At 51.5% G+C, this 12,119-nt stretch overlaps 1 protein-coding gene across 1 annotated transcript; it reads right to left on the bottom strand.

Moving 5' to 3' along the window:
- Positions 1–75: 75 nt before the first annotated feature.
- Positions 76–11,267, bottom strand: LOC118089699 (TBC1 domain family member 20). The gene is made up of 8 exons (XM_035124468.3): positions 11,150–11,267; positions 10,044–10,232; positions 6,642–6,722; positions 6,334–6,520; positions 6,096–6,197; positions 5,507–5,648; positions 3,584–3,768; positions 76–2,242 (listed from the first exon to the last, which is right to left on the bottom strand). The coding sequence occupies exons 1-8, from the start codon at positions 11,214–11,216 to the stop codon at positions 1,999–2,001; spliced, it is 1,197 nt and encodes a 398-aa protein (XP_034980359.3). The 5' UTR covers positions 11,217–11,267; the 3' UTR covers positions 76–1,998.
- Positions 11,268–12,119: the final 852 nt, after the last annotated feature.

Raw genomic sequence — 12,119 nt, 5'->3', positions numbered from 1 at the left:
CTCCTCTTATGCTCTTATGTTACAAGGAAGAGAGGGGCCCAGGGATTGTTCATCAGAAACACAGGCCAACAAAAAAAAAGTCAAAAGCATTTATTTTATAAAGCTTTCCTTTGCTTTCAGCAAAGTCTCATTGAACCCAACACAGTCTGTGTTTCCTTGTTCTCCCCTTCAAGGCAAGTCGTGTGACTGAGTAGGGGGGTCAGCGGGGGGACCGGGACTCCCACTTCGTGTGTGCCTTTCTAGTCCACAACTGTAAAGGGAGAAGCTGGACCTTCAACGGGGACAGGAGCGATCAGAGCAGCACTTCGACAGGGGGGAGGCAGTCCCATTTGGGGTCTGCTAGCAGAGGAAAGCAGGATACAAATATAAAATAAATAAATGCACACACACGGTTTTTACTCACATCGTCTGGTCCATTTGGCAAATGGGGGGGGGAGAGGCTGCCACCACCCAGATGACGAAAAGGCAAAGGACAAGACAAGGCATTCCCTATTCTGGGCACAAAATCTGACTAGAGTAGGAGCTGACTCTACTTCAGCCCTGGTGACAGAACAGAGCCGCCCTCTGCGCCCCAGGGCAGACAGCACACAGCTCTGGCTACTTCCCACTCCTCAGAATCTGCCGCCAGAGGCAGCTGCCTCACTCTGCCTCATGGAACGGCTGGCCCTGTATACAAGGAGCTGCGGCCAGATTTCTTGTGCGTGAAAGTCAAGGCAGGCGGCCGGGAGCCCAAGGCGGGAAATGAGAGGCCCCCCCCTGCACAGGAGCCCCCATTGGACTCTCTTGAAATCCAGGCATGGAACGAAGGTGCCTACAGAGCACTCCCCCTCCAACGGCAACCAAGAATTCAAAGCATATTCCAGGCAGATCTCTCCCTACTGTTCATTTGGGTTTAACGGCTGTGCCTGTGTTCCTCCACTTCCTAGAAAATAAACCATTTATAATGGGACTCTGCAAACTCTCTCCTAGTGGTGCCGCCTGTGTGAGCCCATCCAGCTCCACCCTGTTTCAGGTGAGTTGAAAACATGGATAGTCTCACTGCTTAAAATGGCCATTGGGCTCTGCATTGGTCAGAGTAAATATCCCTTTAGGTTTGGGATTTTTGCCTTGAGCCTGTATACATATACGATCAGCATGTTGGTAGCAGCACCCAAGGTTTGAGGAACCCTCGCCTCAAGGCTCTCGTGCTGTTCTCCGTCTGGGGAGAGAGGGGACCCCAGAAATGCCGAGGTGACGGCAGGGCTTTGCAGACTTAGCAGGCACCAGACCCCAAAGCAGAGGCAACGATTGCTTTCAGGCCACTTCAGATATGAACAGGAGGCTGCCTCGTTCCACGTTAGACGCTGGCCCATCTATAGCTCAGTGGGCTGACAGTGGATCTCTGGAGTTTCAAACGGGGGATCTTTCCCAGGAACCCCACCCTTCCTGGAGAACGCCAGGGACTGAAACTGAAACTCTAATCCTCAGCCATGCCTCTCTGCCCTGGGTCAGGTGCAATTTGACCTCTGCTATGCCAACTCAAGACGCCAATCCCTGAATGTGTTGCCTATGGCAATGCAGCTTTGGGGCAAGGAAGCCCGGAGCCTCCCTGTGACTGTTCAAGGAGAAGCCATTACTGGCTGCACAAAGGTGGAGACCCCAGCCCTCATGCAGGGAAGGGGAACGGCAGTGGTGAGCCGAGGGGTCGAGCTCTCGCCAGCTCCTTGGCACATGGGCAGCCTCCCCAGGCGCTGCAACACTCACGGCATCTCTGCGGGGAATCGGAGCTGTTAGCAAGTGCATGCAAGCTGGCCGGTGGTTTTCACTCGCCCCTGGCTTGCGTTTTGTCTGCCCCTTGCCCTGCAGAGCATTCCAGGGAATCAGGAGTCTTTGGATCAGAATCATAGAGTTGGGTGGCCTTTGAGTTGATCCCTTTGCTCAGTGCAGGGACTCCAGAGCTAGGGCGCCCCCAAGAGGCGGCCCTCCAGTTCCACTGGGCGCAATGTCTTGCGCTCCAGGTCAGAAGAGCTGCAGGAGGAACTCGGGAGTCCACTCCAGGGCGGTCTGCGTGACGGCCAGTGCCGCGGCCCCCAGCGTGGCTGTGATGCCCCAGACCGCGGCCTTCACCAAAGGGCTGTGCTCGGCTGCCTCCTCTGCCTTGCTGGTGGTCAAGTGTCGCTGCTGCTGCTGCTGGCGCAGGATCGCGTCTGGGCGTTGGCAGGAAGCAGCCTGCTGGAAGGCTGAGAAAGTGCCAATGCTGATGCTGGGAGGGGTGGAAAAGAGAGGGGCAGAAAATGGGTCAGTTAGGGAACCAGACAAACCTCCTGGCTGTGGGATGTAATCCACCGGGAGCAGTCAAGCAAAACATTCCTTGTTTTGCTAGAGTGGACATGCAAGGGAATGTTTGGTCAACTTCCTGTTCCTCCTGGCCTGGAACATCCTTCCTTTCAAGTGACTAGTGGGTGGGTGTGACCTTACCTGACCTAACAAAAGGTCCAGTCACACTGCCGCCTCTTTCAATTTCAAGGACTGAACTGCTGGCTGCCAGCCAAGCAGTTCCCCTGGTTATCTCCCATACGGGGTAAACCTGTTTGTCTAGGCTTGTGACTTGAAGCCTTGAGCCTGCCTTCAGGAATCACACTGTGCTCTGCCCGATTGCGAGTAAAGCTAACTTTTGTTACTTATGAAGAAGACTGTGGTGTCTTTATTCCTTTAGGAGGGATTTAAAGAGGGTCTCACCAGGAACACGTTAGGACACATTTCTTTTTGTCTTAAGAAACTCACACAAGTTTGCAACCAGTTTTCTGCTGCGTAAAAAGGGGAATAATGTATTGATGTATGGAAGTGAGAGCTGGAACATAAAGAAGGCTGATCGCTGATGCTTTTGAATTATGGTGCTGGAGGAGACTCTTGAGAGTCCAATGGACTGCAAGAAGATCAAACCTATCCATTCTGAAGGAAATCAGCCCTGAGTGCTCACTGGAAGGACAGATCCTGAAGCTGAGGCTCCAATACTTTGGCCACCTCATGAGAAGAGAAGAATCCTTGGAAAAGACCCTGATGTTGGGAAAGATTGAGGGCACAAGGAGAAGGGGACGACAAAGGACGAGATGGTTGGACAGTGTTTCTCGAAGCTACGAACATGAGTTTGACCAAACTGCAGGAGGCAGTGCAAGACAGGAGTGCCTGGCGTGCTCTGGTCCATGGGGTCACGAAGAGTCGGACACGACTAAACGACAACAAAAAGGGGAATGAAACTCTGCTAAGTAAAGGAACTTGCTAGTGCAAGTTAGGAAGGATATTAATAATACATATATCCTCTCCTGCCACCCTCAACATTCCCACACTGGCTCTTGTACTTTTCACCTCTGACTTCCATGGGATTCTCTGTGTGTTTTTTTTAAAAAAAACTTAGAAAGCTTTGGAGAAGACCAGCCCTCTCCCCTCTCCCTTAGTGGCTCTGTTGAGGGGACGATGGACGCTGCAAAGACCAGGACCTTCGACAAGCAGAACAGAGCCCACCCCACACCTCCTGGGAGAGGAACCCAGGATCACACTTCCTCCCCTCCCATCCCCTCCCCTCCCCTCCCCTGGCCTCTCTCACCTCTTCTGGAGCTGAAGCGCTGCCTGCTTGGCCAGCTCGGCGTGGGGGAGACGCTGGAAAAGCTGGTGGGCACGGACGATGAGGGTCTCGTAAGGCAGGTCCTGAGGGATCTGGGACAGGAGCTGGTGGATGCTGGGCATGTCACAGTCACAGGCCAGCACCTCCTCTTCGCGGAAGAGGACAACCTAGACGGGTGGGAGAGAAGGGAGAAAGAAAGAGGGGACTGGTGAGCCTAGGAAGAGCAGCTGCTGGGTCCGGCCAGTGGCCAGTGGCCAGTCTCGCCCAGCATCCCGTGCTCACAGTGGCCCACTAGAGGCCTGTGGAAAAGCCACAAAGAGGACATGAGCACCAGAGCAACTCTCCCCTCCTGGGATTTCCAGGAATGGGAATAATAATAATAATAATAATAATAATAATATTTATACCCCGCCCATCTGGCTGGGTTTCCCCAGCCACTCTGGGCGGCTTCCAACCGAATATTAAAAATAGTACAGCATCAAACATTAAAAACTTCCCTAAACAGGGCCGTCTTCAGTTGTCTTCTAAAAGCAAAATAATTGCCTATTGCCTTGACATCTGCTGGGAGGGCGTTCCACAGGGGAGGCGCCACTACCGAGAAGGCCCTCTGCCTGGTTCCCTGTAACCTCACTCCTCGCATAGCCCTCTCTTCCTCCTCCATGAATTTGTCTCATCCTCTTTTAAAGCCATCTAGGTTTGTGGCCACCCCTGCCTCATGTGGGAGAGAGTTCCATAGTTTAACTATGTGCTGTGTGAATAAGCCTTTAAAAAAAATAATCTGTCCTGAATCTTTCAAGTCAAGTCAATGTTTATTACGGCAAACAGCCAGCATATTAAACCAGAAATTCTGCATAATTCTCTACATAAACAATAAAAACGGCTGATATGGGGTTTTAACAGTCAATATACTAATTGAATATACAATACTTAAAATACAGGTCCAGCGGGATAAAAACACCATAAAAGAATAAGAGATTTAACTAAGAACTGTAGCAGCAATATCATCATCGGAGGGCAGGGCAAATTGTTGTAATATGATATTCAATAAAAGAGATTTACGTTTTTTAATAGCTAAGGTACAAAACTTGGCCACAGCGTAGGATACTGAGCTTAAAGAATCTTTCAGAAGGAATTTGTGTAACGTTTTTGGGGGAAATTCCAGATAATATTGCAAACATTCAGTTTCATGAGATGTCCGTGAGTTCTAGGGTAATAATAATAATAATAATAATAATATATTATTTATACCCCGCCCATCTGGCCAGGTTCCCCCAGCCACTCTGGGTGGCTCCCAGCAAAATATTGAAATACAGAAATCCATCAGACATTAAAAGCTTCCCTAAACAGGGCTGCCTTGAGATGCCTTCTAAAGGTCTGGTAATTGTTATTCTCTTTGACCTCTGGTGGGAGGGCATTCCACAGGGCGGGTGCCACTACTGAGAAGGCCCTCTGCCTGGTTCCCTGTAACTTGACTTCTTGTAGCGAGGGAACAGCCAGAAGGCCCTTGGCGCTGGACCTCAGTGTCCGGGCAGAACGATGGGGGAGGAGACGCTCCTTCAGGTATACGCTCCTTCAGGAGAACAGGGGAAAAACTTTTAAAACTTTTATTTCTGTCCACTTTCCCCATGCCAGGCATGATTTTACAAACTTTGATCATGCTGCCTCTTAGCATCTGGAGGGCACTAGATTGGCAAAGGCTTTTTTACAAGATTAAACTCTCGGGATGCTAATGGAATGCTAAACTCCACTATTGGCCACAGCCACGAAGACACATCCACACCCAATAGCCATAAGAAAGCTCTGAAAGTGGGTGGGGGCACCAAAGATAAACCCCCTCCAAAAGAGGAAAGCTCCCTCTGCTGCGGCATAGCGGCTCCTGCCCATCGTGCCTCCAGTCTGACTTACCGCAGCGGCAAAGTAAACTGCCATGAGAGGGTGGGAGGCCAGGAAGAAATCATAGAGGCGAAGGATGTGCTGGAAGTTGGCAAGGACGTGGCCGTACCAGGTGATCAGCCAGCTCAGGGCGAAGATGGTCCCCACCTCGGCTCTGCAAGCAGAAGCAAAGAGAAGGAGTCACCACTAAGAAGTCCTTGGTCTCCATCGTTTTGGAACCTGCCCTCACACCCAAGAAAGAAGAGTTTGGATTTGCTATCCCGCTTTATCACTACCCGAAGGAGTCTCAAAGCGGCTAACATTCTCCTTTCCCTTCCTCCCCCACAACAAACACTCTGTGAGGTGAGTGGGGCTGAGAGACTTCAGAGAAGTGGGACTAGCCCAAGGTCACCCAGCAGCTGCATGTGGAGGAGCGGGGAAGCGAACCCAGTTCCCCAGATCATGAGTCTACCGCTCTTAACCACTACACCACACTGGCTCACCTATAGCTTTGCAAATGCCCCCATTTTATTTTTAACCTTTCACCCTTCCCTGCTTATATCTGATTGCACAAACACCCACCCACCATGGGACACGGGGGGGGGGGGGAGAGAGAAGATACCTTTGCATGAAGTCATGGAGTCGAGGGCTCTCTTGCTGCAGAATAGGCATGAGGTAATTGAGGATGTGCTTGGTGCTGTCCATAGTGGGGTCCATAAAGTCCCTAGAAAGAACATAGATGCTGGGGAGGGCCACGTTCAATGCTGCCGCTTTCAACAAATGGTGCATTTTCTTCCTCCTCCTCCTCCTCCGCCCCCACTTCCCTGCGCTGGTCCCTGTGCCCAGTCCAGGTGACATACCTGAGATGAAGCATGGACAACCTCTCCAGCAGAGCAATGGCCATGCGCTCACCAGAGACTAGCAGGAGAGTCACAGCTATGTCGTGGTAGCCCTGGTAATAGTGCAGCTCAGGGTGGGTCTTCAGCACGTGGAGGATGACATCGGTCAGCTGCTCCTGGAGGGCCTGCCGCTGCTCCTCAGGCATGCCTGCGCAGGGATCAGGGGTGGGTGGCCGGTGGCAAACACAGTCCATTATCGCCCTCCTTGTTGCCATGGGCATCTCCCCCAAAGCTGCCCCCCTTCCTCCCCTGCAAGAGACCCGTCTCACCTGGAGGAAAGCGGCGAACGGAACGGCGCACATCCAGGAGGACCTGGTGGCAATCTTTGTGGTTCTGCCGCACTTCCCGACCTGGGGGAGAAGTGAGGAAACAGACTGTGGGTGGGGTGGCTCAGCCATGGGCGCCCCCTGCCAGGCAGCAGGCAGCATGCTTTCCAATACCTCTTCGCACATTGCGCCAACTTTCATCCCCTGCCCCCATTTTCAGCTGCGCCACATGCACACATGTGGAAAATGTCCCAGCATGCCCTGCACCAAGATGTCTCTAAGACTCCGCCCCATGATGGCAGGGGGCACACGGATAAGGGCCCCTGAGGGTGGCCACGGGGGCCATGAATCCTCTTCCTGCCTCAGCTACTGTCAGGGCTAGGGTATTAATAATAAATTTATTATTCTTATTATTGTAAGCAGAGTCGGGCAGAGAAGCAAAGTCTTTCTTCAATAAAACGGCATACAATTCTGCAGCCTTTCCTGACAGGATCTGACCCTATGGAGCAGTTGCGAAGCCTGGAGGTCTTCTACCCCCTCTCCGTCTCCTCCTCCTCCGCCTTACTACAGTAGGAAAGGCAGACCCGCTCCATTCTTCTGCAGCCCCCTCCCTCCCTCCCTCCCTCCCTCCCTCCTCTGCTTCAGTTTCTGAGTCTGAACTGCTCTCTGCAACCGGCTCTCCTGGCTCACAAAAGCCTGTTGCCCCTTCAGCATCTAACCATTCCTCCCCCGACTTCCTCCCTCTGATCCCCCCCTTGGTGTCCCACCACCAATCCCCAGGCTCTGAGCCTTCCTCCTTTGAGGTTTCTCTTGGGGGTTCCCCGGCTGGTGCCTACTACCACTCCTGGTCATCCAGCCAGCCCCTGACAGCTACCAAGAGAAGAGAAGACCAGATTTGGATGGCACAGTGAAAAAGAACCATGCAAGGAGTTCCACAGCAGACGTTCCCATATGGATGGAGGCTAACCTCAACTGTGCCTGCAAACTATGCCACGCTGGTTCTAGAAAAAAATGAAAGCCAAGCTATAGATGTGTGAACAGGGCTTATCCTTCATCCAATCCAGGGCGTGTCAGAACGCTGAATGACAAGATCTCCAGCACCTCTGATAACACTGCTTGGGTGCTCTGCAGAATTGGGAACAGGACCAACCAGTGCGACCAATGCAGTTTCAGTCCCACGATGAGGCCTGAATCCCGACTGGAAGGGATCCAATATTCGATTGCTTAAGTAAAGAGATTCAAACAAATCTACCAACTAGCTTCCTGCAATATACTGTGGAATGTACTCTGCTAGCATGAGTGAGGAAGGATTAAATCAATCCTACTACCCACAACATTCCCACACTGGGGATTCTGGGAGATGGCATCGTAAAAACGGGAACATGCTGGGCTACTTAGGCAAATGCAGCCCACAGACTATGGCCTGCCAGGGGTTTGACCACTGCTGGGATTTTGCAGCCTTGGGCAATTCTAGAATTCTAGCCAGGTAGTACAAGAACACTTGGCTAGTTTAGATGTATTCAAGTCTCCAGGGCCAGATGAACTACATCCAAGAGTATTAAAAGAACTGGCAGAGGTGATTTCAGAACCTCTGGCAATAATCTTTGAAAATTCCTGGAGAACAGGCGAAGTTCCAGCAGACTGGAGGAGGGCAAATGTTGTCCCTATTTTCAAAAAGGGGGAAAGAGAGGACCCAAACAATTACCGCCCAGTAAGCCTGACATCAATACCAGGAAAGATTCTAGAGCAGATCATCAAGCAAACAGTCTGTGAGCACCTAGAAAGGAACGCTGGGATCACTAAAAGTCAGCATGGGTTTCTGAAAAATAAGTCATGTCAGACTAATCTGATCTCATTTTTTGACAGAATTACAAGCCTGGTAGATGAAGGGAACGCTGTGGATGTAGCCTATCTTGATTTCAGCAAGGCCTTTGACAAGGTGCCCCATGATATTCTTGTAAAGAAGCTAGTAAAATGCGGGCTAGACAATGCTACCATTCAGTGGATTTGTAACTGGCTTACTGACCGAATCCAAAGGGTGCTCATCAATGGCTCCTCCTCATCCTGGAGAGTAGTGACTAGTGGGGTGCCACAGGGCCCAGTCTTGGGCCCAGTCTTATTCAACATCTTTATCAAAGACTTAGATGATGGGCTTGAGGGCATCCTGAGCAAATTTGCAGACGACACCAAATTGGGAGGGGTGGCTAATACCCCAGAGGACAGGATCACACTTCAAAATGACCTTAACAGATTAGACAACTGGGCCAAAGCAAACAAGATGAATTTTAACAAGGAGAAATGTAAGGTACTACACTTGGGCAAAAAAAATGAAAGGCACAAATACAGGATGGGTGACACCTGGCTTGAGAGCAGTACATGTGAAAAGGATCTAGGAGTCTTGGTAGACCACAAAATTAACATGAGTCAGTAGTGTGATGCAGCAGCTCAAAAAGCCAATGCAATTCTGGGCTGCATCAATAGGAGTATAGCATCTAGATCAAGGGAAGTAATAGTACCTCTGTATTCTGCTCTGGTCAGACCTCACCTGGAGTACTGTGTCCAGTTCTGGGCACCACAGTTCAAGAAGGATACTGACAAGCTGGAACGTGTCCAGAAGAGGGCAACCAAAATGGTCAAAGGCCTGGAAACTATGCCTTATGAGGAACGGCTTAGGGAGCTGGGTATGTTTAGCCTGGAGAATAGAAGGTTAAGGGGTGATATGATAGCCATGATAAAATATAGTTACAGGTAGGTAGCCGTGTTGGTCTGAGTCGAAGCAAAATAAAAAAATTCCTTCAGTAGCACCTTAAAGACCAACTAAGTTTATATTTTGGTATGAGCTTTCGTGTGCATGCACACTTCTTCAGATACATCTGAAGTGTATCTGAAGAAGTGTGCATGCACACGAAAGCTCATACCAAAATATAAACTTAGTTGGTCTTTAAGGTGCTACTGAAGGAATTTTTTTATTATGTTAAAATATATTAAAGGATGTCATATGGAGGAGGGAGAAAGATTGTTTTCTGCTGCTCCAGAGAAGCGGACACGGAGCAATGGATTCAAACTTCAAGAAAGAAGATTCCACCTAAACATTAGGAAGAACTTCCTGACAGTAAGAGCTGTTCGGCAGTGGAATTTGCTACCAAGGAGTGTGGTGGAGTCTCCTTCTTTGGAGGTCTTTAAGCAGAGGCTTGACAGGCATATGTCAAGAATGCTTTGATGGTGTTTCCTGCTTGGCAGGGGGTTGGACTGGATGGCCCTTGTGGTCTCTTCCAATTCTATGATTCTATGATTCTAGAAAAAACCCAGGAGGTTTCTCAAGACCTAGACAGGCACCCAGTCTGAGGAGCTACACTCAGTCTGAGGAGACACACCTCTCCTCCTCTCCTGTCCTGGAAGCCATACCTGGCTTGGGCGGCAGGCTATACACGTTCACGCCCAGCAGTTTGGGCCACACCTTCCGGCGGATCTCGTCTGTGAGGAGCCCACCCTGGCTCAGCGCCGCCACCCGGAGTCCCTCAACATCGACAGGGTCTCTGGTCAGGGCCTGGTGGATCAGCAGTCGCTTCTGCTTCTTCTGCAACCCCGGCGGCTCTGCGGAAAGGAGGGGGAGGATAACGGGGGGTCAGTGCCAAAGGCTGCAGGTAGGGCCTTGGTGCCCGCCCCCTGCCCAGGCTGGATGGATCCTCTTTGGAGGGCGGCCTGGCGCTTCCCAGGGCAAATGCCAGGGAGGAGGAGCCTGTGCCAAGGACCATCAGGCAGAGCAATGGGACACGGGAGCCCAGCCTCCTCCTCTTGGCACAGGTAGGCCCTTCAAGGAAACAGGGGCAGAAGCAGCTCGGATTGCTGCCACTTGATGTTATGTAGGGTTCCTTCATTGTTTAAAAACCCACGTGCCACCTGGTATTTGCCAAGGAGAAAGCCCCTTTCCAAAGCCAAAAAGAAGCCCTTGAAATGCCTCCTGTCCCAGGAACCTCTTTGAACCCTAGAATGTGGGACGGTTGGGTGAATATTTTTGTCTGGGTTGACTCAGCAGTTGCTAGGAGATGCTTGGGGAGAGCAGCACCGAGAGCCAGGGGGTGCCTGAGCTATTGTTGTCTGTTTTTTGTGTTGAATAGATGCTATATGGTCATTTATGGACCTAGGAGGACCTAATAGGTATCTAAAGCCATTTGCCACTGTTGCTGCATGTAGGTTTTTTTTATTATTTATTTATTATCTTATATTTTGGAAATAGACATCCAGGTTTTTTCCCTTTTAATTTTTTTGGGGCCCCCAAGAGAGTGGGGCCCTAAGCTAGAGCTTGTTTAGCTTCTACGTAAATCCGGCACTGCCCTAGAGCCTCCCCCGGGGCTCCCTGCTCTGGGAGCTTGCAGCCGTCGGGGCTGGAGAAGGAAGCCGAGCTCCTTCCTCCCTGAAAAGGCAGCCCATCCCGGGCAGCAGCCCGGACGGGGAGACCCAGCTGTGCCCGGGCTGCAGCGGCCCATCGGGTCTCCGTGCGCCCCTCTCACCTCCCCCTGCCGGGGCTCCTCCACCGCCGCCCCCAGGACTCCGCCGCCGCCGCCGCCGGCCACTCATCGTCCCGTCCGCCCGCAGCCCAGTGCCCAGCTGGCGGCAGGAATCCCCGCCTCCCGCCGCTCCCATTGGCGCAACGGCCGGCGCTCGGAGGCCCCATTGGACGCCTGCCCCGTCCATCGAGCTGGGGGGCGGGGAGAGGCGCTTCGCCGCGCAAAGCCTCTCGGGACTGGTAGTTCTCTCCCGGTTGCGGGAGAAGGCGGCCGGGCGGGGGTCCCCCGGGATGGATCTGGAGCCCTTGGAGCAGCGGACCCTCCAAGGGCCCCTCTTTCCCAGAGACTAGTCCCGGTTTCTGATTGCATCCCAGAATGTCCCGCTTTTCCTTAGGGCGTCCCTATTGCACCGGAGGAATGTTGGAGGGGATGGCGAGCAGGCACGTCCAACAGGTAGATGGGGATCTACCGGTAGATCACTGGACGTCTGCGGTAAATCACTGGTAAACCACTGGCTCCCCCCAAAGAGGCTCAACAACTCTGGCTCCCCTAAAAAAAAAGCTCAGCATTTTTGCCCTGCTTTTCTCTCTCCTTCCCCCCCCCCAAAAGCTCAACAACTTTGACCTGAACCCTTAAAAACGAGGCTTTCCTCCTCCCTAAAAGAAAGGGGGTTTCCTTCCTAAAAAAAGCTCAACAACTTTGACCTGATCACTGCCAGTTTTTAACTCTGAGAGCAGATCGCAGTCTCTTGGGAGTTGGCCACCCCTGCTGTAGAGGGAGGGTTTTTAAAAAAATGTTTTATGATGTTTTTATATATGTTGGAAGCAGCCCGGACTGGCTGGGGCAACCCAATCAGATACGCGGGGTATAAATAGTAAGATAATAATGATAACAACAACAACAATTATTGAAGGCCACATCTCCATTATTACAGTATTATAATTATTATTAATTTTATTTAGGGCATCCCTAT

Source organism: Zootoca vivipara, chromosome 8 (genome assembly GCF_965207765.1).
Source record: "Zootoca vivipara chromosome 8, rZooViv2.hap1.1, whole genome shotgun sequence".
NCBI classification, from domain to species: Eukaryota; Metazoa; Chordata; class Lepidosauria; order Squamata; family Lacertidae; genus Zootoca; species Zootoca vivipara.
The sequence above is the reverse complement of the archived record's forward strand: the minus strand, read 5'-3'. Positions and strand labels throughout refer to the sequence as shown.